Genomic DNA, 27326 nt, shown 5'->3' on the forward strand with positions numbered 1-27326 from the left:
ATTTCTAATCTGGTTGAAATATAACTCGGGAATTTCCGTCGAATTCAGTCATCGAATAGCAGACATGACAGCAAAAGGCTCCAAACTTAAAATTTATTACTGGATTTTACCCATCTGTTCGTTTTCAAAAATATATAACATCAGCATGCTCATAGTTCTGGGGAAATAGTTGTTAACAGACGCATTTAGAGATACTTTAGAGATGTTTGAAAACAAGTGATTTTGTTTGCAATTGGTTTTGCTACGTGAACTTGCTACTCTGTTTGTGAAGTTATAATCGTGTTGGTAATTTTTATGATTTAATAACTTTCTGCTGTTATGGATCGATGGTTGAAAGCTGGTAGTTTGGTTGAGCGACAAATGGACAAGCAGTCAATCGATCAACCCTCAACATCAGCAGTAACTTTCGAATCAACACAGGATATTGAAATAGATAGCTGTAATGAACTGCCGCCTCCCCCGACTAAACAGAAAAGTGAACTAGGGGAGAAAAAAGGAAAAAAGCGAAAATATGACAGTGACTATTTACAAATGGGCTTTTATTTTACTGGAGAAGAGTCTGAACCTAGACCGCTTTGTCTTCTCTGCAACGAAGTTCTAGCGAACAGCAGTTTGAAACCGTCACTTCTGAGAAGACACCTCGAAACAAAGCATCCGACACACAAGGACAAACCTATCGAATATTTTAAAAGAAAATTGGAATATAATAAAAAGTGTAGCGTCTCTACGTTCCTGTTAGAATCCAACGAAGATAGTAAAATGGCCCTTGAAGCTTCATATCGAGTCAGTTATAGAATTGCAAGATCTGGACAGCCACATACAATTGCAGAAAATTTAATTGGACCGTGTGCTAAAGATATTGCTAAGTGTATGCTGGGAGAAAAATCAGCAAAAAAAATTGACCTGGTTCCGCTATCAAACAACACAGTATCACGCAGAATTACTGATTTGGCAAGTAATGTGGAGAAAGAACTTGTGAATAGAATAAAAGAGAATAATTTTGCGATCCAGCTTGATGAGTCGACTGATGTAGCAAACGCTGCAATATTACTTGTCTATGTTAGGTATATTTTTAACGATGCAATTAAAGAAGATGTACTATTTGCAAAACCTTTGAAAACCAACACAACTGGAGAAGCAATTTTCGAACTGGTCAACAGTTACTTTGAAGAAAATTGAATAGATTGGTCTTTGTGTGTGGGTGTGTGCACGGATGGTGCAAAATCAATGACAGGAAAATTTGTTGGCTTTGTGGTGCGAGTAAAAAGAAGATTAACGAGAAAATTGAATGGACTCATTGCTGCATTCATAGACTAGCATTAGCATGTAAGCGTATTCCCGCAGAATTATCTGCTACTTTGAATGATGCGGTAAAAATTGTAAATTTCATAAAATCACGTCCCACAAACTGCCGTCTATTTCACGCGCTTTGTGAGGAATTGAGAAGCCTTCATGTTACTTTATTTCTTCACACAGAAGTTAGATGGCTTTCCCGTGGCAAAATTTTGACACGCTTATTTGAATTGAAGTCAGAAGTCCAAGCATTTTTTGTTGATCATCCATTTCACTTGTCCACTTGCATGTTCGATCCTCTTTGGGTGCAAAGGCTTGCATATTTAGCTGACATCTTTTCAAAATTAAATGAATTAAATCTATCCTTGCAAGGTGCAGTTGTTAATATTTTCGTTGTATATGATAAAATTGAAGCTATGGTAAAAAAATTGAATTTCTGGATCCAATGCCTGGAAATGGGTGAGTTTTCTTGTTTCACTTCTCTTAGTAGTTTTTTATCAGAAAACTCAATGAAACTTGATGAAAGCGTTAAAAGAAATGTATGTGAACATCTGCAACATCTTGAACTAACTTTTGACGAGTATTTTCCCAATAGGCGTAACGTCCCTCTCTCAAACAACTGGATACACAATCCTTTTGAAGGAAATCCATGCTTAGAGAACACCCTGACATTACTTGAAAAGGAAATGCTCATCGAGTTATCCTGCGATAGTTCATTGAAAACTACCTTTAAAGAGCTCTCGTTAATTGACTTCTGGCTCAGTGTAAGAAATGACTATACCGTTTTGTCCAAAAAAGCAATTCGAATTTTATTACCATTTTGTACAACATATCTGTGCGAGAAAGGATTTTCCTCCTATACTTATCTCAAAGATAAATACCGAAGCAGATTGAATGCAGAGCCTGATTTAAGACTCAAACTGTCAGACATTGAACCAAACTTTCAGTTTCTTTGTTCCGTCAAACAGCCACAAATATCGCATTAAGGATTTTCCCCCCAATTTAAAGTATGCTTAAAAAAAATAGTTGGTTTATAAAACTTCTTGTTTATAATTTTTCTTGTAGATGTAGTTTTAACTTTTTATTAATGTTTGCACTTAATGATATTTTACAATTATATTTTTGTCTATTGCAATCAAATGCTGCAAAAAATGGAAAGCAAACATGCTGTTTTTTTATTGTTTCTTACATGTTACTAATTTCAACATCAGGGGGTTCGCGAACTTTTTTGCCTGTTCCAAGGGGTTCGCAAAGAGAAAAAGGTTGGGAACCGCTGATATAGAAGAAAGTAAAAAAAAAAAAACCTGAAATTTCATGATAAAATGCACTGGCATCCATGTTGTCAGTACTCTTTAACCTTGAAATCTCATTTTAATGTAAAATTTTACGGTGAAAAAAGATAAGGAAAAAGAATGCTGGCGCTGGTTGCGTTGATTGAGCGAACGAGATAGAGGCAAAGGGATTTGAGAGAGCCGAAAGAAATCAGAACTTCTTGGTTAATGTTGTTACCAATGCTAAGTCTCATTGGAGCATTGGGCATAACTCGATCCTATCCAACCCGAGTAAAACCTGAAACAATTAAGTGCAATCAGGAAAATATATAGAATTTAGTTCCACAACAGTTGTTGTACAGTAGACCCTCATTTTACGCGGGTTTATTTTACGCGGTTTCGATTATACGCGGTTTAAGATTTGACGACTTTATTTTATTTTACGCGGAAGAGTTTCGGTTTTACGCGGATGCGGCAGTGCAAACAGATAAAATTTTCCCCTCTTTTAAAATTCAAACTCCTTAAGATTGCAGATTACACGTAGTAAACTGCATTTTGGCATGCTAATAATCGAGCTTGGGCCACTGGAGACATTTTATGCGATGGATTCCAGAGCTCTTTCCAGAAGTAAAGTTATTAAACTCACTCAGTTTAGAACTCACTGGAAGAAGAGCTTTTAGGAGTGACAAAGACGGCCAAAACCAACGAGGATACAGACATTGGTGACACGCAACCGAAAACGTTCACATTAAAAATTTTGAGCCATTCCTCGACAATAGAATCTTTATGAATTGTTAGTGAAGGGAGATTCTATCATGGAAATGATGCAAGTGGTCATGGATCGTTAATGCTCTGCAAAGAATTACAGAGAAAAATTCTTAATGATTGCCAAAAGACTATCGTTGCCAGCTCCTCTTTATAGACAGAACACGAAATTAATTTATGTTTTCTTTATGCATATTGTGCGTAAAAATCGATATAAGTACACATTAAGCTTATTATACAATTAGTCATCACTAGAATGAAGAAGTTTTTTTTATCTATGGAACCAAACCCCTATTTTAACACTAGTATTAGGTCTCAATTTACGTGGTTTCGATTTACGTGGTATTTCCGTGGAACGTAACCCCCGCGTAAAACGAAGGTCTACTGTACTAATTTATGAAAGTTACACACTGACAAAAATCAACAATCCAGTTCCTAAACTGATGCTTTCAGCCGTTTTCATTCTATCCCGAAGAAATTGCCTTCCGAAGCCTTGAATTAATTCCTGGCGTTCATACAAGAAATCACTGATGTATTACAAATGCATGCATTTTTTTTTCTTTGCATTGTACAGATGCTCCTTATTTCAGGGGCGCTGACTTGCAAAAATCATTGGGGGGGCTGGCCCAGTCATCACCGGGGGTTTAGGGGGTTATGTAATCCCATGGAGGTTCCCCCTCCCCCAAATAAAGGTCGATTGTTGTGCCTTGAAAATGCCAATTTACATATTTTCTGGTGTGTATAATTTAAAAACAAACAGTATGTGGCATGGCGTTTTCAAAGTAAAACAATCCAAAAATTGGTATACAAATTTTTCTGGTTCAACTAGATCATGTCACTTGTCTTAGCAAGAGACATTTTTTTGTTCTATTTTATGGGGAGTCATGCAGTGCCGTAGCTAGGCATGGAAAAGGTAAGGCGCTTGACTTGCATTGAAGGGCACTGCCAGAGACGCCGACTTAAAAAATATCGGGGGAAAGGGGGCATGCCGCAGGAAATTTTCTAAATTTGAGATGAAAAATAGTGAGTTTTAAAGTTTTTTTAAAATCATATAATCAACATTAGAACCTCGAAAACTCGACAAGCCCGACACATATTTTTTGGCTTCGAAAAACGGAAGAAATAAATACAAACACACACAGTATTTTTGTAAAAAGGAAATTTAATTTACGCATGCTTTTTAAGACCAGTTGTTTTTACATTAGTGATATCGGCTAACATATTCAAGTGTAAACGCAGTCTCTCAATGTCTAGGTCATTTTTGAAAACCTCAGTTGATTTTTCAAAATGTTCTCTTCTCTTTCACCTCTGTTTAATAAAAGCAAGCACTCTTGTTCAACTGCAATGACCTGTGTGCGTCCAGTTGATGTAAATCGTCCAATAATGCAAAATTGCACCATTTTACAAACCTCAATGTATATTGCCTTGTAGTACAGTCAACTCCCGTCTTACGCGAGGGATGCATTCCAAGACCTCTCGCGTAGGTCGAATTTTCGCGTTGTGGAAAAGGGTATGTGTAAATTTTTTTATAAACGTACCCAATTATTTTAGACACTTGTAAACACCCCCTCAAACTGTTAAAAACCATCTCTTAACTAACTGCACATTACTGTCTCTTACATAAAGAACTGAATGTTTACTTGTATTTAAAAAAAACGTTTTATTCAACATAAAATACTGCTACTATGTACAAAATCAATGATTAATGGGAAAAAAAGAAAAAATAAACCGGTATACGGTAGACACAGTATATAGTAAGAAAAGCAAATGCATCTTTAGTTGTACTGTACAGTCGATCAATTAATGATATTCGTACACAATACATGAGCAGTTTCCATTTTCATAAATTTTTGCAAGACACTAGTCGGTGAATTTTTACGGATTTCCTTTTCTTGACTTGTAATTGTATGTACGGAAGAATCACTCATACCTAATTCTCGTGCTACCTTCAACGCATTTTTTAGTTGACCATCAGCTTTTCAAGAAGCTCTAGCTTTTCTTTAATTGTCATGAAACTTTCTCTTTTTATCTTCACAAACTTTAGATGAAACAGCGCTCTTAGGTGTCATTATATTTCATTAACTTTCGCATTTAAAATGAAAAGGGAACTTCTACTCTCAGCGATGCTAAAAGGAAAAAGATCCATTCATGAAAAAATTTTTTTTAGTAGCCAATAACAAAGCTGATACGAACACACCACGATTCCCTTCCGAGAATTTTCGTGTTGCGGTGAGGAATTCGCGTTAGGTCTGAATACTGGAGAAAAAATCGTGTTATAGCTATTTCGCATAAGTAGCGCGAGTCAAATGTTTTCCTTTGGGATTTTGAAAGTGTGCGGTTAGCTGCCTTCATTGTTTTCATACTTCTTTGGTACACGTCGATTCCGAGGAAGGGAAGGATCATCATTTTGTGAAGGTTTTCTTTTAAACACGATCCCCAAAAGTATTCAAAACTATCACGCCTCCCATTTTATATACAAATCAAACTCTCATATATATATTTTTCCAGATCAGCAACACTTAGGTGAGCGCGCCGCAGCGCTGCCCACCGGCAACAGACTTGACCAGTAAGTTCGCGCACTGGGACAAATTTTTACAGTACTCGCAGCACTGTAACACTATCATCATTCGCACCACTCATTTTCAGTTAACCTGCTTACACAACCGTAATAATTATTTGTTTTAACTCATTACTGAATATATTTTACAAGGTAAACTATCTTCAAACAAGGAAAATAAAAGATAAATTTATGAGTTTAGAAAGCATAATGTAACTTATAATTTTCTTGATTTATTGGGGGGGCTCTGCCCCCTCAAAAATATTTTTAATTTGGCTCGGGCCCCCTCTAGCCCCATGGAGTCGGCGCCACTGCCTTATTTACTGTATAAGTTATAAGTATTTTTTTTAATATATAAATCTTAATAAAGATTTTCAATAGGAATTGCTTAATAGCTCAATAAATATTTTCAATGTTTAGTTGCATATCCGGGGGGGGGGGGGGGGGAGATTTATATCACCCCCGGAAAATCAGAACATTTTCTTTTTGTCCATTGAAAGCAAATAAAAACTAACCATATCCCATTCCCTCCGTGAAATTTAACCATACCCCCAAGCGAAATTATTTTCTGATTACACACTGTTAATTGGAAATTAAAATATATAGCCAAAAGTTGCAAATTATAATCAATCTAGGTGATACAGCAAATAAATAAGTAAATAAATAAATATATTAGATAGATAAGTAAAATCAAATCTGCACGGAACACTTGTTCCAATGCATCAGAATTTTCGGATGTACAGCGTCAGTGATTTGGTTTGCATTTGCCTAATGCTCACTTGTTTCTTAATGGCTATTATAACTTGTAACTTTTGTATGAATTTTATTTGGAAAATTTACCCCGGACATGTCATCAGAATTGGTGACCCCTCTTCTCCGTAAAGTGTCTTGCGTTTGACCAAGTCCGGCAGTGGAGGCAGAGGCTGTTGCATGGAGTAGATGCCCTGGCTGTTGTCGACGGTGTCCAGCATCTTCCCGCTAGAATCTGTCACGACCACTATTCCGCTTTCAGAAGGGCAGGGAATCTGCAATAGAAGATTACTAGATTTGTTGTTAGTTTTACACGGTTATATTAGTAGATGGTCAGCGGTGGGAGATTTTATAAAAAGAAAATTCCCACGAAAAAAAAGTGGTGAGTTATTCAAAGATTGAGAGTTGCTGCGAAGAGAGAGGAGATGAGAAACTTCAAATATGAAAGTTGTTGCAAAGAAAACTTGTGAAGGGTCTACAAAATGAAAAGACCTTCATAGAAATGTATTATAGCAATCCTAAAATTAAGAAGAGAAAAAGAAAAATTAATATGAACCTTCATGTGAGTTTACAAAAAACATTTGAGCGTCGAGTCTGGCATCGATAACAGAAAATTAATGTGCTTTCTTATTTTAAATATATCCTCTATCGCCATTAAGGTGTGCCATAAGGTGTCTCGTAAATAGAGGTAAATTTTTTAAAATGAGGTAACTTACATCTAAATCAATGGGAGTCGTAAGACTTGGAAGTCAGGATTGAAGGGCTATTCATCAGGGATCTACATCATACTCAATTAGTGAAAATTTCGAGCATCAGTTGCAACGCAATGAAATGCATTTATTAACATTATTTAACATTATGTCCCTTAAATGTTCTTCTTATAACCATACGCTCTTTTTGATCTTGAATTTCTGTTACTGCATTACTATGACACCTCCGGTCATAAGTTTCAATTCAATACTCAAACCTTTTGAGGCTCTCTTTCTCATTTTGTATATTCTGCTATCAGACAATCAATATAGTATGGCAAGGGTAAGGTGGGGAATGAGGTCTGCAATTGATGGTGTTTATTTTTTCTTGTGGAGTTCTCTGAAGAGAAGAAGCACAAACCATTTTAGTGCCAACAAGACTTCCTCATTTCAGTGAACTCTCCAAGAAGAAATAAGAATAAGCAAGGTCAGATCCCATCTTATCGGAGGCGTATCGCATACTATGGCGCCTACAGCTTATCTTTACCATCCACTACAACATACGAGGAAAATATCTGACTTACTTGACAAAATCCGATCACGAATTCTGATTTTGTGTTGACGACGATGGAAAGATCCCTGATTTTCTTAGGCAGAAGGCTTGATCGGCACGGAATCCCCTTTCGGTATTCGCTGAAGAGGGGAGAATCCACAGGTTTTGATGGCTTGGAGGGATCCAATTTCTTGAAGAACGAAAAAAGAAAAAGAAAGATACCCGCTGGTATTTTGAATTAATAACTAAACTCTATTACTTTATTCGTATATTTCAGTGGTGCACAACCTACGGACGGCCAGCAAAGCTGATCCGCGTAGCCGTTGTTTTGTTTAATGTTACAAATCAAAAAGCACGGTTATTGTCAACGTTACAAATTTAAATTCAAATATTCAGAAATTGACTACTGAAACCAGGTGCTTTTAATAAAAAAAGACACAAGTAGTGATGTCAACAATGATTGGTTCTTAATTTTCTATCCCTGTCCATATTTCCCTATGTTATTTAGAATTTTTTTCAACATTTTGACTTTTTGTATGTGTTCCTAACCCGCGAGGATCATTTTAATATGAGATGCAGCCCTCGAATAGAAAACGGTTGAACAGCGCTTTTCTATTTTAACGGAGGAAACTGAGAGATTGAAACTGAATTACTGATTCTAATTTCACCCCAATTCTGACAACATTTCATTAGCTTTGCGTAACGTAATCACTTTCATATTACCAGTCGCTTACTTATAGCTTATCATTTCTACCAGTGATAAAACAAATTTCTCCTAGAGAACCATGACTTGTTTACTTAAATGGTGTGAAACAATCAGAATGAATGATGACAACAACACGCACAGAGTATGGATGACCCCAAGTAACGGATCAACTGCTTACGGAATAATGGAATTTTTGGATCATAGAAAATACTTCAATTTTCAAATTACGTACCTATACTTGTTTTACTTTTTTTCTGAAAACACTTTATGAAAATAAAGCAAAATAAAACAAAAAGAGCTATTAATTAGTAAGCTTGAAACATACATAGCTGTGTTTAAATTTTTAGACATTTTTTATAACTTAAAAGTGAATTTCTGTTAACTGAGAGGTTTTGGAACATCGAGGTTTCATGCTGTTTTTTGTGGCTGAAACCAGAACTGTACATGTCGGGTATTTAGCGAAACACACCACAAGTAAGCGGAGAAATTAAGAAGCGTCGAATTCTGTAGATGCAGGCCAGTCATTAGAATTTTTACACAAGGAAGGGGGGGGGGAGGGCAAAGAGTACATGCACTCAAAGTGAATTATACCAAAAAGCAACACAAACCACTCCCACTTGCAAGTAAATATTCTTGCACATTGATTTCCCAAAATCAGGTGGGGAGCAATGACCCCCCCCTCTGGCCCCCTAAATGACAGCCTGTGTTACGTAATCCTGTAATACATAATATTGTTCATGTTTTTTCCCCTTAAATTGTAACAGGGTCGCACAAAAAATATCTTGCTCGCAAATGTTCGACTCCCTCCAGAAGTAGTTCTAAGTTGTAATGGATAGCGTGAACGCAACGTTTAATGGTATCTCTATACGAAACGTGGATCTCAAGTTGGCTCTCACAAGCACGCAACACGCAATACTCCAATTTTTAATCAATAAAATGTGTCAAACAGCAAACAACTCGTTAAAACGTTCAGGGACTGCAGTTTTATCTTAGTTTGAGATCATTTAATCTGGTCTAGCCATAATTGAGCTGGAGGTAGAAAGCCTCTCATAGAAGCTAAGATTACTTCCCACTGCTAGCTAACAAGGAGACGGCACGACCGTGGGGGTTGGAGATTTACGTTTTTTTTTTTGTTTTTTTTTGTGGTGAAAGATGACTCCTAGTATCTTACGTGGTTGAAGTAATACGACGCAATACTCAGAAAATTATGAGAAAAATTGATTTAAAGTCGCCATGGAGCCTCTTAGGCGCCTTATGAGTTTAAAATGTCAGTCTCTTCACAAGCAGCCCCTAGCTTAGTTGATTAAGGCGCGGTCTTGTACTCCAGAGATATCACGATCGAATCCCACTCTAGACCTTTTTCTCTTCTTCATTTTTTTTTTTTTTTTGCTATCACAACAATTTGTGGTAACGCTTTTCACCCCTATATTAATTACTTTCTGAAATTTATTTTTGCCAAGGATCGCAAACTTTTTCATTCACTGAAAAACATTCTTGCTTGTTATTCTGTACGGTTTGATTTGCCTAGTAAAGGTTTTTGACATGTGGTCACCTTATGGTTATAAGGGACAGCTGCTCATAGGACATTCGGATCTTTTTTTTTTTTTTTTGTTATCACAGCAATAATTGAAATAGTTTCTCTCTTCCCTACATAATTTTTAAGAATTTATTTGGATCATTTTTTTTATAATTATTTTCCTTTTCTTTAAACAAAACAATTTAAAGCAACTCATATTTTCCATTCTACCACTTTTTCGTTACCGCTAATTGTTGTGGTAGCAAAAAAAAAAAAAAAAAAGAGAAAAGAAATAGGACCAGATTGGGATTCAATCATGCTACCTCTGTAGCACAAGATCGCGCCTTAACCAACTAGGCTAGCGGTGGCTCGTTAAGAGACTGACATTTTAAATTCATAAGGCGCCTAGGAGATTCCATGGCGACATGAAATCGATGTTTCTCATAATTTTCTGAGTATTGCGTCATATTACCTAACCACGTAAGGCACTAGGGGTCCTCTTTCACCACAAAAAAAAATGACGCAAATCTCTGACCCCACGGTCGTGACGTCTCTTTGTAAGCTTAAATTTAGCACACAATCGAAGGAAAATTGCGTTTCGACAGAACTAATTATCAAATACCAAACAACTAGTTTACAACGTCCAGAGACTGTAGTTTTACACTGCTTTGGGATCCATTGCTGGTATGCTAAATTTAAACTTAGCTATCAGCATGAAGATAATCTCAAATTCTACGAAAAGAAAACTAACTCCATTTCTGTTACGGCTACTCCAGACTGATGACAGGGGTGCCCCCTCCTAAGGGCAAGGGCGCACCCTCCTCAATATCGCGGAGACTCCCCCCCAAAGCAAGACCCCCCCCTCACCCCCAAAAATGAGAAAAAAATAATGGTTTCTATCTTGATCTTACTCTAATGGAACAGACTCCAACCTTCCTCCTCCGGCCGACCGCTCCACATCGGTTGCAAGGGCTCCACTCGGACCAATCCATTCCGACAATCAAGTTGAGATCGGCAAGGGGCAGGTCTTGTGAGACCCCTCGGCTCTTAGCGCCACCTCGCATCACAACCTGCAAGCAATATGTACAAAAGAAATTTCTCCTCAAGATGTTTAGATCTAGTGTTTCTCAACCTTTTTTGGTCCGCGGACTGGCAAAATTTGAGAAAAAACTTCATGAACCGATTTTTTTAAAAACAAAAATTAGATTGCAGTGCAACCTGTCTAAAGAGACCACTTGGTGGGGCACTACTTAAGTGGTCAACTTAAGCAGGTAGTCAACTTATAGAAGTTGTATGATAAAGGACTAATTCTGTACCTGAAAAAAGTAGTCAACTCAGACAGGTTAACTTGGGTAGTCAACTTACTTAAAAACGACTAAATAGGTGAATACTAACAGTTTTATTATGGGGAGATAACATTTCCGGGCTTATTGGCCGTATTCTAATTGGAGTAGAAATTCCAGACGTTTCGGCTTGCTTTGCTGCAGCCATCATCAGTGGTTTGAGTTTGGTGAGACTGTCTCACCAAACTCAAACCACTGATGATGGATGTAGCAAAGCAAGCCGAAACGTCTGGAATTTCTACTCCAATTAGACCACGGCCAATAAGCCCGGAAATGTTATCTCCCCATATTGACGCCGGCCGTGAAAGCCTTAAACAGTAGTTTTATTGTGATTTTCATCCCACAATATTTAAACATTGAACTCACGTATCGATGTGGCTCTCCTTTTTGAACTTGGACAGCGTAGTGAGCCACCACCTCCTGCTCTTTTAGGCAAATGTATGTGCCAGAATCTCGGATCCAGACGGAAGATATCTCCAGAGACAGGTCTGACAGAACTCTTGAGCGACGTCCGTCCAGCAAGACAGGTTCCATCACGGCCAAGCCGAAGGGAATACGCTGCCAGATTCCTTTTGCAGATTCTTCAGGGGGGAGGCTGCAGTAAAATCATGAGATTTTAGGAGCTTTCGAGAATTGGTTGTTTTGACTTGACCCCCTCCTCCTTGCAAATTTTCTTATCAGAGTAGAGTTTCTTAAACTCGGGATAATGTGGATCGAAAAGTGACCGAGTGCTCAAGCATTCTGGATTATCGGGAATGCACATGCAACAGGTTTTTCCCGACGGGTTCTTCGTTCTACCAGAATATGGTCGAGTTTTCTGGATTCGATCGGGTTGCCGAGGGCCGAGATTTCAATACTGTACCGTTTCCCTGGTTTCATCAGTGCCGGATCTTCGATTTTTGGAGAACCGTAAACAACTTGAAACTGTCGGTCTTACCTATCTTTCCTCAACTTTTCATATTCAGCACCAACGGTAAAACTGAAATGAGGAGAATTTGCTTTCCCCTTGGAAGTTACTGCCAGGGGCAAGAGCGCCGGTTTGCTCCCCCCTAGATCCGGCACTACCCTTAATATCCAGCAGAATATTTCTGAGACAAACGTTTACGGTATTCGTTCTAACTTAATTAAATTTATTTGATAGAAGTTCAGGTAAAACAATAATTTTTAAAAAATCAAACGGAAATTCTCACGATTACCTTTTATGTGGTACTTTCAAATTTAATAAAATTGAATTGACAGAAATGTATGTGAAATAAAATAAAATAAAAGGTTTTATTTCATTTCCAGCTTAATAATGTTTATTAGCACCACCATACATTTCTGCGAACAATGAAATGATGTTCTTTTAAGGGTATTAGTAAATTACTTGTACAGACGGTGTGCTCCATCTTAATTTAATTTGCTAATTACAAAGTACGGGTGCTAAAATCGGTGCTTTATTTGAACTGTTCAAATTTAGCCATGCATGACTTAGGAATTTTCGGTAAGTAGCACGAATTTCGGCATAACCGTACTCACCTCAAGACTATTCTTTGCAGGACCGTAACCAGAAAATAATCTCGGGGAGGGTTTAAAAACTTTCTTGCGGAGCTTTGCGCTATTTGTGCGAATGTTCAAGTCGTCGGGTTATCTATTATGAAAGCGTTTTATGCAATCAATATACATATAAAAGACATTTGAATTTTGGAATAATATATTTTGGAAATTTTTAAATATAAACGAACATTTAAAGGTCAAACCGAATATTTCGGGGGGGGGGGGGTAGTGAACCCTAAGACCCCCCCCTCCTTGTCTACGGGCCTGATTCTTTGATTTTTAAAACTAATTATATCTACAACTCTGAAGAGTTCTTTTTTTTTTGACATCTGTCATCTGTGATCAATTTTGTACTTCATAATACACTAAGTGCCACTAACCTGAATTTCTTCGAACTAAACTTTGTTCGGAATCACCGGAAAATTGCTACTTTACAGGAGAATTTCACTTACATCCGATTATTTTTATGTTGTATACTGTACTTCGTTACCATGTTGCTCAATACGAAGCCGGTAACTGGCAATGTCTTTGTCTGAGTAGTTTGCTGCTGTGTTGAATCAGAGATCAAAGGCGATGCGGTGAAATGAAAATTAGAGGAAGCATTCTGTTCGCGGATCTATCAACTTTTCGGATTAAAAGTGCTCGGAAATTCGTGATTCTAAACTATTTTGTTTTGTTACAGTTTTTGAACTTTGTTCTTAGTGATTAAGTTACTGTTAGTTCTTTCCAAGTGCAGATCCAACTTTTGGTTTTGGGGAGGTTATTTCCTGAAACGGAAGGGGGGGGGGTCGTAAGTGTTGTTTTTGGGGAACAAATATAGGGTTTGGGGTGAATTCTTCAAAATATGTCTCTAAAACGTTTCTTTAGGATATCACGGGTCGCTTAAAGAGAGGAAGGGGTGTTATGACTCTTATGCCTCCCCCCCCCACTTTCTGAATCTGAGCCTGGTTCTTTCCCTTTCAAATTCTAGATATGACTTTTATTAGGATCGAATATAATGTCTTTGTGTCCTTCTAATAATTCTCTCTCTTTCTTTACCACTTTATATTATAATCTTACACAACAAAAACACAAAAGAATTCACTCTCATTACTACATTCGTTTTGCCATTTCACGAAACTTTCTGACGGTTATGTGGATAAAATTCGTACGCGTGGATTCACTTAACCTTTTTTGGAGGAAATGGTCACGCAAGGGTGAGTCGGTCAAGGGAAGATCGAACATTGGGAAACGAACTTCCACCTGCAACGGAGAACTGAAAAATACACCAAATTTGTTAAGGAAAGAATTGGTAGCATGTAGAAGTAGGGGCATATGGGGCAAAGTGAAAAGATGAAATATTTACTCGGAGTTTAGCACCACCTATCTGGTAATATTTCAACAATATAGTTGCACATGTGGTCTATTCCAGTCAGGAATAAAATACCGCTGAATATTAAAGAATATGATAATACAGGCGATTTCCAATAATTGATACTCTTCTTTTTTACTAATAATAAAGCTGAAATTCTCTCTGTCTGTAAGGATCTCTGTGACGCGCATAGCGCCTAGACCGTTCGGCCGATTTTCATGAAATTCGGCACAAAGTTAGTTTGCAGCATGGGAGTGTGCACCTCGAAGCGATTTTTCGAAAATTCGATGTGGTACTTTTTCTATTCCAATTTTAAGAACAAAATTACCATAAGATGGACGAGTAAATTACGAAATTATCATAACGTGGAACCGTAACGAGGGCACAAACCAATTGCCGAGGATATTCACCATACATTATTTGTAAATATACAGGCGAACCAAAAGACTTTTTAATTTTCTCTTACGGGCAAAGCCATGCGGGTACTACCAGTTACTAATAATAAAGCTGAAAGTCTCTTTGTCCGGTTCTCTCTCTGTCCGTCAGGATCTCTGTGACGCGCATCGCGCCTAGACTGTTCGACCGATTTTCATGAAATTTGGCACAGAATTAGTTTGTAGCATAGGGGTGTGCACCTCGAAGCGATTTTTCAACAATTCGAGTTTGTTCTTTTTCTATTCCAATTTTAAGAACATTTTCCCGAGCAAAATTATCATAAGATGGACGAGTACATTACCAAGTTATCATAACGTGGAACTGTAACATGGCCAAGCCAATTGGTGAGAAATTCACCATACATTATTTGTAAATATACAGGCGAACCAAAAGATCTTTTAATTTTCTACTACGGGCAAAGCCGTGCGGATGACACTAGTATTGAAATAATTGTTGAAAGTCAAAAATTATTTTAATAATTTAAAATAATAAAGTTCTTGTTATTAACATTTTAAGTATTAATTGACACCGTCTCATACGCAGTGCAAAATTTATTTAGTTAATATTAAACTTATTTGCTTTTTAAATAACTTGCTCAAGTAGTCGAGTACATGCAGGGCAAAGTGAAGTTTGCAATTTTCTGCAATTTTTGTGCTTTATGACGTTGGATTATTGATTTTTTGAATCTTCAGCACAAAGATATTTATTCGTTATTTATTCGTTACAAAGTGAAATAGCTTATTTCGTTTACTCACTGAATCATTTAATTTACTAAAACATTTACGTATTCATGTATGTATTAATTGATATATTTACATTCCCTCCTTCAGTAATTCACTTATTTATTCATTCATTCTCATATTCACTCAATTATTTTTCTTCATTTTTTAAATTAATTAATTAATTTTATATTTCGTTTATTGTTCCATTTTATCTTCATTTATTCATTCAGAATTTTATTTACTGATTCATTTGATCAAAAACACTTTTTACAATCAAATAGGAAATGTTTCATAACAAAAATATTTCATTCTTCACTTTCCCCATGAAAAAAAAAGTGATTTTTTTTCAAAATGTGAAAAATTTCCACTATTTTTTGAAAGCTCAAAATTACTACCGAAAATAAAAAATAATGTTTCAAAAATTTTTTTATTATAAATTACAATGTTCTTTCTTTTTGCACTGTAATTTTCAAAACAAATTTCTAATTTGTTAATTTTGCAAAAGCTCAGTCATTTAAGTTTATTCACTTTACCCCACATTCCCCTACTATTTTCCCCCTCATATTTCTTTTCCTAAATCCCTACATTTAAAATTTTCTTGTTTCTTCATTTACTTGTTACGAAGAAAAAGTAAATTACCCTGATTTTTTACATTCTTCTCCATTAAACATCTGGGGGGGGGGGGGAGGGATATATATTTTATTTAAACTAACTATAATAGTATACACATTGGAGTTGTTTTACTATTTTGAAAAAATAAATAAATAAAAAAAGATTAAAACTCTTCTAATCTCTTAATACATGAATAATAACAAGTTAAAAAGAAAGGGAGAGCAAGAAAGAGAAATTCATACGGAGTCAAGGAATGACCAGTATAAATTTATTGAAACAACACAATTTTAAAATTTGATTTCGCTTTTATTAAAAACCTTCAATGATACTTTTTTTCAGTATTTTTTAATGGGGGAAAAGTGTTTTCAAAATTTACTGACCGAATTTAGAAAACAACTGATTTATCACTAAATGTTATGGGAGCTGTATTTTTAATTTTTAGTATTTTTTTCTAATATCGAACGATGAAAAAAAAAATAGTAGTAACAATAATACGAGGGTGGATCCAGAAATTAGGTTCTCATTAAGTTCACAAATAAACAAAATTTTTATTCTCATAGAAATTTACGTCGTTTGAAAGATGAAACTTTCTTCTACTTTACTACATAATCGCCATCTTTTTCTACACATTTTTGTTGACGGTGCTCCAATTTATGTATCCTCTTTTTTGACTTCATCGTCACTACGGAAGTGTTGGCCTCTCAAATGTTCCTTAAACTTGGGGAACAAGTGATAATCACTAAGTGTAAGGTCCGTACTGTCAAGTGGAAGTCAAAGAAGAGGTTAAACTTTTCTCAACTGTTTGGCTGCGGAGTTCTATGCTATTGGGATACAGAAATTGAAGCACTGTCTATAAAAATGTGTAGAAAAAGATTGCGATTATGAAGAAAAATAGAGGTAAGTTTCATCTTTTCAATGATTTAAATTTCTATGAGAATAAATTTTTTTGTCTATATGTAAAATTTATGAGAACCTCATTTTTGGATCGACCCAGGTACAACTAGTCACATTATATTTACACCTATCAATGAATTACGTTAAAATCATTAAAGAATAACTAATAATTAGAACACACAGATCGAAATGAAAACAATAAAGATTTAAATTTCAAAATGAAAAAATATGTTTAATAAGTTTTTAAAATGTTGATAAAATTATAATATTAAACTACACTTCATTTTTAAAACACATATTCATATTACAGCTGATCAACTTTTATCCTTCATTGTAAGAACTTCACTGAGGACATTTGGCAGAATGCTTTTTTAATACGAATATAATCTAAAAGTTCTAAGTCCTGAGCCTTTAAATGTTCACCATTTTATACTTTCGGAAACTAACCATCACATCACCCCCCAGGGTCCCGCGTACCTACCACTATTTTGTGGTGTAACCAGTTGGATAGGACCCTGAAGACAGCTCTGTTTTTTTATCCAGACCAGAAGCCGCGCAATCCCTGGTCCAGCACCCCCAGAGGTATTGATTCAGCTGAAAGTCTTTGTAACCACATATTTAACGTGCTCCAGTCACCATTGTCTGACACGGATGATTTTTGACCGGCTGGCATCGAACCCGGGATCCTTTTGTTACGACTCCGACGCCTTATACCGATCACGCCACTCGAAAACTTACCAGAGAGGACATGTCAGTAGTAACCTATTTCCCTCAATCAGGAGCAAGGCTTCAGCTTCGCGTCTTCCCGTATTTAACCTCTGGCAAGAGAAGAAATCTTCATCCGTTCTTTTTGCTACTGGCTTATATTGCTTACCCCTAAGAGGGAAAAAAAAAAAAAAAAAAAAGACAAAGCTCCTTAAAATTCTTTTTTCTGAGGCAACTGAAAAACATTCAAAGTTTACTTCAAGTTCAAAAAAAAATTCATGCTAATATTAATTTACGCCACTTCTGTACGAGAACTTTTTAAACAAATTGAACACCTGTGCTGTCGTAGGTTTACCTACATGCAAGTTTTTGATTGAACTCTCGTATTAGTTCTTTGAGGTAGAATAATCTCGCTCATGGTCTAGTTTACTAATTGAACTTCAATATCGGAAATTTGCCAATGGAGACTCCAGTCTATGGGAACCTCGAAAAATTCTGGATTGTATCGGTACTGTAGTTAGGAAAAAATGTTTCGGAAGACTCAGACTCATCTTGGGGTTTGGAGGAACTCATCGGAAGAAAAAAAAAATGCAACAAATATGGTTTTAATTTCATGAAATACACCACCAGCTCAGTTAATTTCAGCTGAGGACTGCAGTTTCATGCTTAATAGCACTCATCAGCCCGGCATAGGAGTGACTGAGCTGAAGGTGGAAAACCTCTTCAGGAAGCCAAGACTGCCATTTAAAATCAAGACAACCATTTTTTGCCATCTAGCATTTCGTTTAGGTTACCCAATATCTAGTCTAACATATGTATTGACAAAAGGTATGGTTGCAACTCTATAGCATTTTCTTTGTTCAAGGGGGCCCATTTAAATGCTTCTGGCCTACTGCCTGAAATTTTCTAAATTGTACCATTGTTCTGCTTAACGAGAGGATGAAAAACGTTTAGCGCTACTCCACATGAAGAGATTGGCACCCGAAGGGATGATTTTTAAATCATTGTATCACATATGGGAAATTTTCACGAATTTAATACTTTGTTTTATGTATAAGATAGAAGAAAGCAAAAATGTTACAGTAGTACTATGTACTATTATTGTAAGTTTGGAACTCTTTTTTTGAAGTAAAATATTCTGTTCTAACTACAGTAAAACCTGTCTACAAGGATACAGTTGGGACCTAAAAAAAATATTGTTATAGACCGATTATCGTTATCGGCATTTTGATTATTTATGCTGACATCTTGCTGGGACCGCGGAAAATATCGTTATAGATAGGTTTATTGTTATAAACAGTATGGTAGATAGGTTTCATTGTATTTAGAAGTGGAGAAGGAAGAGTCTAACTAAACAATATACATACTTTCCAATGGTGAGGTGAGATTTATATGACACAAGATTGAATTTTTAGCAAACACACTCTCCAACTAGTAAAAGGAAAGTTCTTTTCTGCCCACCAAAATATGCACAATCAAAATCGTACCATTTGGCTGTTTGACGAAATTGATAGTTTGGTTGTGTTTGGTCAAACTTGTCGGTGAGCCGCCACCGATTCGGATCTTGATTCTAGAAAAATAACTTTAGGGAAAAGGGGGATCACCGAAAAACTCATAGCTCTCCTCATTCGAATAGCGTCAGAGTGAGTCAAGGACGGGCAGGCGTGGCACGATCCAGGTTTTGGTTTTAGAAGGGATCATCATCGGAAAGATCAGGGTTAAGGCACAATTTTAGGACACGAGTAGGGAATCTGGTACGGATGTTTCGAAATATAAGTCTTGAAAACATAGATTTGTGGACTGTTCGCATCCATGTCTGGTCTCCAGACACAGATCTATAAATTTTGGGCCCCGCTGTGAAAAATCGCAAGGCCCCCTTAGTTTCTCTGAATTGCTTTGTCACCAAGGGCCACTAATCCTTTAGTGAAGGGTTCCCGCTCACTGTGGGTTCTGCGGGTATACGTAAGGCCTGGGCAACTCTCTTAATATAGAAATACACATTTCCCTCCCTTTGTCTTTGAAATGTATATGATGTAATAAAAATTGTAATACAGTAATAAACCTATCTTAGTTGCAGATAGTTCAATTCTAATAATTATTGTTACCTTTTAATCATATCAATCAATTCTTTCGATAAGACCACATTACTTTGATTGAGTAGGAATACGAAAATCATTATTTCAATCATCATAATATTTACAATTTCTGTAAACGCAAGACACAGTGCCTTTTAATATTCGCTTACTTCACTTCAAAAGCTGAAGTTTAATTGATTATTCTCTCAATTTTTTTCGAAATTTTAATAATATTTATTTTAAAAGTTCTTCACGGGATATTTTAAACTGAATATTTCCTCGAATAACAAACGTTTTAAGCGCCGGATTATTTAATGAAGCTAGGGCCAAAACTCAGAAATTTTAATATGTTTTTAATGATTTTGTTCCAATAGATTTTCAAGGATAAAGTTAATTTAAAAGCTATGCAAATTATAAGCGAGATGAAAACGGAGGATTTAGTCAAAACTTGTTTCGGTTCTCTGTTGCTGTTACGCTTCAACAAACTGAAGTGAAATCATCGAGGGGGGCTGGAATGTAAACTTCTCCTCTTATCCTGGTTCGTATGGTGCAAAAGTAATGTTTTTAATTTCAATTTTAAATAATATTATGCTTTTAATGTTCAATTTTTAAAATTTCTTTTTCTGACATTTAGCTTCTATGCCTTATTTCTCTGCATTTACGAGGCAACTTGTGTCTTGACGTAGTTTAAAAGCCTTCATTAACTTCAATACGGCTTGTAATGTTCGAAACAATGATTTAATTATTAGAATAAATGCTCTTTGTTCTCTAGCTATTTAAAAACAAATTTGTGGATAGTTTTATTCTTTCTGTTGCTTAAATGTTCAACATATTGTTTACACTTTTCCACGAATAGGGAACTTTCAACTGAAAGTTAACTTGTTTCGTAAAAACTGTTTTGATGAAAATTTTAAAAATTCTTTTACATATTCATAAAATTTAATATTTATGGTTTTCCTCTTAGCAATTTGTTTTCGACAAGTGTTTGTTTTCACTAGATCCATTAGTTTTCTTACTGAATAATATTATTTTGCTGTGATTTGAATGAGCACATAAATGTAAGTAAATGCATTACTTTAACTATGTTGCGTGTATAAAGTAAATCGTGTCCTATTATTTCAAAACTGAAGTTCATTTTTAGTGCAACAACGTAAAAAGATTCTTTCCTTTTGAAATTATACTGAAAAGCTTAATGTTGCTGTTTAATACAAAGATGCTTTTTAATTTTAATGTAATAAATTCAGTGTATTTTAAGTGCTTACTAGGTCTTCAGGGGAGTTATCGTAACATGGAACATTTGGCGTGATTTCAAAATGTGATCCAAAGTAGTCAAAATAAAAAGTTTCTCTACCTGTCAAACGTTGCTAAACTCTATTTTTCCGAAAGTTCAAATTTAATGTTAATTTTTTTAAAACAAACAAGACATTAAAGAGACTGAAAGGTATTTCAAAATGAGAAACATTCCGCCAGATAATGATATTTAGCTGTTTAAACATTAAATAATATGCCAAATAGAGAAAAAACAAGTCATTAACTGTATAGAGTGGAAAGTTCCATTAAAATGTTATGTTTGAGTGTGAAGAGCAACTATTTGAGTATCTAGAAATTTTTTATCATGTTCCATGTTATATTTCCCCCAGGTCTTCCATTTGACTTATGCTTCTTTTAGTTCTTTAACCATAGGTACATTTAAAATATATTTTCCTTTAACTCGTTAATTTTTTTAAACATAGTGTGCTACCTTTGTTTTATATATACATACATAAAACTTCGATTTAACGAAACCGAATTTAACGATTACCTCAATTTAACGATGCATTTCACTGGTCCGGATTTGACTGCATTGAATGTCTGTGCTCCTAGATTTAACGATAACTTTTTCCAGTCCCTTGACAATCGTTAAAATTGATGTTATATAGTAATTAAATTTTTGTGTCCATTTAATGGTAACATACAGCAAATTGCACATTTTAAGGTGTTTTCATGTTCAGTTTTTATATAATTTTCCAGGCTTTACTGTATGGAACTGTATAGGATAACACTATTGTATAGTATGTTTCAAGACATATTTGTTTCTGTACTTTTTATATTAAAAAAGAAAAATCTTGAATTTTTTTTTGAATGAAGTTTTTTATTGTAAAAATAATGTTGGTAAGTGTGATTTTTGTTTTATGTCATCACAACATCTGTATAATGTTGTTTAACTCAAAATTTTATTTACAGCAAACACGTAACATATCAGAGGAGTTGTATACCTAGCCAATGTCTGATAAACTTTAATTTTAACAATAATCGGATCTGATAAGCATTTCGTCACCTTATTTGTCAGAGACATTTGTCCATAATTATTTTACACTTGTTTTTTAATGAATTTGACCCTGGTGTCACGCTTCACTTGATCTTCTCTTCACATTTCATGTTTTTTCATAAAATAAAGCATAAAGTAAGCATACTTTTATGAAACAAATATGATGCAGTATCACAAATCTTGTTACCCCATCCCTTTCCCTTGCCACTAACTTACAATTTCATGCCCCCCCCCGAAAGGGGAATATCATTGGGCCCTTAACCCTTTTAGAGGGAATTTTGAAATACTCAACCAAAAATGTTTTTATTTGGTTGACAGAGTACTATGGTAAAGAGTATCTTATAGACGAAATTTAAAATTTATAGGTCAAAAAATTAAAAAAGTTATGACACGTCCAATATTCTGGACATTTGTTATAGAAATACATATTTCAGATAAAAAACAATGAAATATCAAACAAACTTCTTTGTAAAATATTCTTTAAACAATAACAAAACATAATATAAGCATTTGAAATGATTAAGGGGCATTTCACAATTTAATGCCCCCCCCCCCCGAAAGGGGAATATCATTGGGCCCTTAACCCTTTTAGAGGGAATTTTGAAATACTCAACCAAAAATGTTTTTATTTGGTTGACAGAGTACTATGGTAAAGAGTATCTTATAGACGAAATTTAAAATTTATAGGTCAAAAATTAAAAAAGTTATGACACGTCCAATATTCTGGACATTTGTTATAGAAATACATATTTCAGATAAAAAACAATGAAATATCAAACAAACTTCTTTGTAAAATATTCTTTAAACAATAACAAAACATAATATAAGCATTTGAAATGATTAAGGGGCATTTCACAATTTAATGCCCCCCCCCCCCCCGAAAGGGGAATATCATTGGGCCCTTAAACCCTTTTAGAGGGAATTTTGAAATACTCAACCAAAAATTGTTTTTATTTGGTTGACAGAGTACTATGGTAAAGAGTATCTTATAGACGAAATTTAAAATTTATAGGTCAAAAATTAAAAAAGTTATGACACGTCCAATATTCTGGACATTTGTTATAGAAATACATATTTCAGATAAAAAACAATAAAATATCAAACAAACTTCTTTGTAAAATATTCTTTAAACAATAACAAAACATAATATAAGCATTTGAAATGATTAAGGGGCATTTCACACGGTATTTTTGACATTTATGTAGAGTCCGTAACGTGACCTTTTTTGCCATAACTTTTTAGTTTACTGTTTGATTAGCATATTATTTTATTTTCATCTTTTCCTACCAACACACCAGCTCAAATTAAAATAATTTGCAAATCAAGTGGTAAATTAAAAAAGTTATGGCAAAAAAAGGTCACGTTACGGACTCTACATAATGTCAAAAAATACCTTGGAATGCCCCTTAATCAAAGATTACATATTTTTAAAAAAATCAGAAAAAAAACCCTCGCTTTTGGGATGAGAATTCATGGTTGGGAAAATAAGCTAGTCCCATTCTCCCAATCCCTATTTCTTAATGTTGTCAATCCTAAAATGAAAAAAATGTTGCACAGATAATAAGCAGACTGTAAAGAATCAACTACGAAAAAAAATCACGTAATTTATTCAATTAATAAATAATTAGCAGCTGTTTAAAGTTCATGTCAGGGGAAAATTCAGTAAAGTTTCATTGTACATTGGACATCCCTTATATCAGCACCAGAGCTGGAGCGATGGAAGTTTATTGGTTACCCTCCACAAACCACAACTCTTATGTTTAATTTAAACTATATTACTAATCCTTATGACCAAGCTTTTTCCAAAATTTTTTTTTTTTGCTCCCAGAGGAAGAAAAATTTCACTAGGCTTGTGTGTCTGATGGACCATTGTAACTGTTTTTTGGAGGCTATTAAATAAAAAGTTGTAGTGAAGGAGGTTAATGAAAAATTAATGCAGCTTTAGGAGAATGATATATGTTAATTAACGTTTAAATGAACATATATGAAAATAACAGTCTCTATGTACATTTGGGAAAGCATATTTTTAAATGGTATGAAAATTTATATAGTTTTCAATTTATGAAGTGATTCCCCCCCTCCCCCCAAATGTTTAAATTTTGTAGAAATCAACAGCTTGTTTACAAAATGAATATCCGAATTATGAAAACCTTACCCTAGAATTGTTTCATGTAGCAAAGTTTTGTTATACTTAAATATTAAGGACTTTATTGCATAGCTTTTAGTTTTTGTAGTACTTACGTTGAGTAGAATATGTTTTATGCTGTTTGCTTTTTTTTTTTTTTTTGACATTTAGAGCTTTTTCTGATATTATTTTATTTTACAGTTGCAGCATTTTTGTTCCAATGGACAGCTAAAATCACTTTTCTGTTTTGCTTATTGCATTAGCCTGCTACACACGGCAGTACAAACTTATAAAATGCCTGTCAGTGGAGGTAAAGTTTTTAAGTTCATCTACAGTTTTGCACTTTTTTTATTGTTTCGATAGTTTCTACTTTAAGCTTTTATTTTGTAAACTTATTAAAGTTTTAAAGATGGGCAACTTTGTTTTTATAGAAATATCATTTGCTGCCCAAAACATGCTATAAAGATTTTAAAATATTTTAGAAGTTAGATCCTTTTTTATTGCATGAACTGTATGACAAACACGCACTCTACTTCTATACAATGCAATAAATTTTTGAAAAAAATCTGGAAATATTATTTACATATTATTTTTGTTTTAGTAATGGATGTATCATATGACATACATCTGTTACCGAAAGAAAAAGTTTTAAATATTGTTTCTAGAATAGGGAAGTTTTCGCTTTTTCAATTTTATTTTTATACGATAGAACAACTTGTATGAACATCATCGGTGAGAAAATTTTTGCGATACGATAAGTAGTTTTTTAAAAATAATTCATAAGTTCAAGAGAATGTGACGTCGCATGGCTCAGAAAGTGACATCATCCGCTCTTCTGCCTGGCTCAGCGAACAAGGAGAAGCCGACAAAAGTGCAGTTGGCTTCGTTTGAGATGCACTTGGCATCACGTTTCTGGAACATTAAATTTCTCATCCTCTCGGAAATATTCGAACACCATCATTGATGTTACTTGAGGAAGATTATTAGACTGTGCTTTAACGAATCTAGCCTCCATAGTGTGTTGAAAAGAATTGTTAAATTTCTAAAAAATAAAAATATTGTCATGCTCAAAATGTCAATAGCAACAACAGTGCAGGGCTCTAAGGGGCAGAAGGCTGCTCCTTAGAGCCCTGTGATGTAAGCTCGTGACGTTTCAGAAAAGCACACTTTTGCATGTGGGTTTTTTAAAAATTCATTAAAAATCAATCATGGTGTTTTAAAATTCGGGGATTGGTGAATTTTTGAGTTTTGAGGGCCAATTAACAATATCCAAAAGTCAAAATAGGAATATTTAATAGGTTGCAACTTCCCTATTGTTCAAAATTTAATTGATAATACACTACTAACATAGAAGTAGAATTCATGTTCTTGATAAAATTCATGTAATGAAACAATCTAGTATATTTGTAACCATTGTGCAGTTGTCTGTGCAAAATTGATAAGTCCATTAGCAGGGAATTGCCCAGAATGTTCAGTATTAATAAGCATTTATTTTTTTGAAACCCCTTTATTATGTCAATGCTTAGAAGAGAAAATAGTTTAGATTTTTATTTGTTCACTGCTATACTTCAACTGCAGACTTTTCGCATTGTGTTTTTAATGAATTTAATCATATAATATGGTCTTCAAATTTAATTTCTGAGTTTATCGAAAACAGTATTAAAATGATAATTTACTGAAGCAATTTTATAATCAATAAATGTTTTCTTTATCTATGTATAATGTGTTTTAAAACTTTTGTGTAAAAATTTGCTTATGGTTTTTACTACTGATATTTGGTTACTCATCCCAACAGTGTTAAACGCGATTCGTTGTATCTTTATTTCATGATTGCTTTCTTAAAACAAACAGTTCATTCTCATAATTACATAACATTAATCATTGAGAAAATCATATATCCTGGCTTGTCATTTGGGCAATCAGGGGGCGCATGTTGTTTTCCCCTTATAAAATGTATTGAACACAAACCTCCCACCCCCCTGGAAAATTTTGAAATGACAGGCCTACATTGCTGTCCCTACACCTAATCTAAATAAAATGTAAAACTGTCTGTGAACTAAAAAAAATCATGAAAAAGTACTGTGTGCCTACCGAACTCTATAATTGCTGCCAACATAAAGTGCCACTATGTGACCAGCATTATTTATAAATGCTTCAGTTTCATATATAACAAATTATTACCACATAATCAACAATATAAATTACAGAAAGAAAGCTGTGTGAAAGGGGAAAATTATGAGATTTTTCTTTACTATGCAACTAAACAGTTGGATGCATACAGTTAATGTTCAAGCATAAAATAATATATTTTTAATAACTGTCAAGATCTAAAATTGTACTGAAGCTTTAAATGAATTAGTTTATTGAGTTTTTGACAGTTTAAGTGTTGAACTAAAAAGTTTTTAAAAATGAAGTTTCCCTTTTTTTTTGAACACATTTAGTAAAAAGCGAAACAATAGTGAACAAGTGAAACTAACAATTAAAATTTTTTTCCTAAGAAGTTTTTTATTCTGAGCTCTCATAGCTCTAACCTTTTCCTTCTTAAAATTTAAAATGAAATAATGTAATTTAAGAATCAAGAGGTGTTAAAATTGTGCTTTTTAAGATTTCTTCAAAGAAATGAATGAAAATAAAAGTTTGTTCTTTCTTTGAACAACGAAAGTGACCGTTCTTGAACAGATTGAAAATTTTGGCCAATACATGTGTCACAAGCACTCAAGACATCTTTTACATTTCTATGCAAAAATTTGTATGCTCTATCAATTTTATTTTTATTTCTGAAACTCCAGTCTAAAAATGCAAATTTGATGTTTTTTTGTTGATAAAAGTATGAAATTGCATTTTGTTACTATTTTTATTTGCATGAATTGAAGTACGAAATAATTAATTTTAGATACCAGGCAAGCTTTAAAGCTTCTGGAGCGAATTCAGCTTCATCTACAAGAGTCTGAAGCCGCTCAGTTGAGCCCATCTGTTGGAGATGATCTGAATACACTAATATCTGTCTTAGATAGTCCTGTTTTTAACAGCATTTTAAATATTCAGGTAAGTAAATTATCTTATTTGCTATCTTGAAAAATTTATCAGTAGGATCATCTTTTAAGGGGTCCAAGGACCTTT

The 27326-nt window shown here is 34.6% G+C and overlaps 2 protein-coding genes across 2 annotated transcripts in view; one reads left to right on the top strand and one right to left on the bottom strand.

The window, feature by feature from the left end:
• Positions 1 to 11092, bottom strand: part of LOC129216789 (Ig-like V-type domain-containing protein FAM187A) — a 28430-nt gene extending 17338 nt beyond the window's left edge. Inside the window, exons 1-3 of the mRNA XM_054851004.1 lie at positions 11012 to 11092; positions 7910 to 8068; positions 6727 to 6911 (exon numbers count right to left, since the gene is read on the bottom strand). Coding sequence (XP_054706979.1) covers positions 6727 to 6911; positions 7910 to 8068; positions 11012 to 11092 — 425 coding nt within the window. The remainder of the gene's footprint in view (positions 1 to 6726; positions 6912 to 7909; positions 8069 to 11011) is intronic.
• A 9179-nt stretch (positions 11093 to 20271) lies between these two features.
• The window catches only part of LOC129216790 (patj homolog), a 692348-nt gene continuing 685293 nt past the window's right edge, over positions 20272 to 27326 (top strand). Inside the window, exons 1-3 of the mRNA XM_054851005.1 lie at positions 20272 to 20328; positions 24408 to 24516; positions 27100 to 27251. Of these exons, the coding sequence (XP_054706980.1) occupies positions 24501 to 24516; positions 27100 to 27251 (168 nt within the window). The 5' untranslated portion in view covers positions 20272 to 20328; positions 24408 to 24500. The remainder of the gene's footprint in view (positions 20329 to 24407; positions 24517 to 27099; positions 27252 to 27326) is intronic.

This window comes from Uloborus diversus, chromosome 2 (genome assembly GCF_026930045.1).
Source record: "Uloborus diversus isolate 005 chromosome 2, Udiv.v.3.1, whole genome shotgun sequence".
Taxonomy (NCBI): Eukaryota; Metazoa; Arthropoda; class Arachnida; order Araneae; family Uloboridae; genus Uloborus; species Uloborus diversus.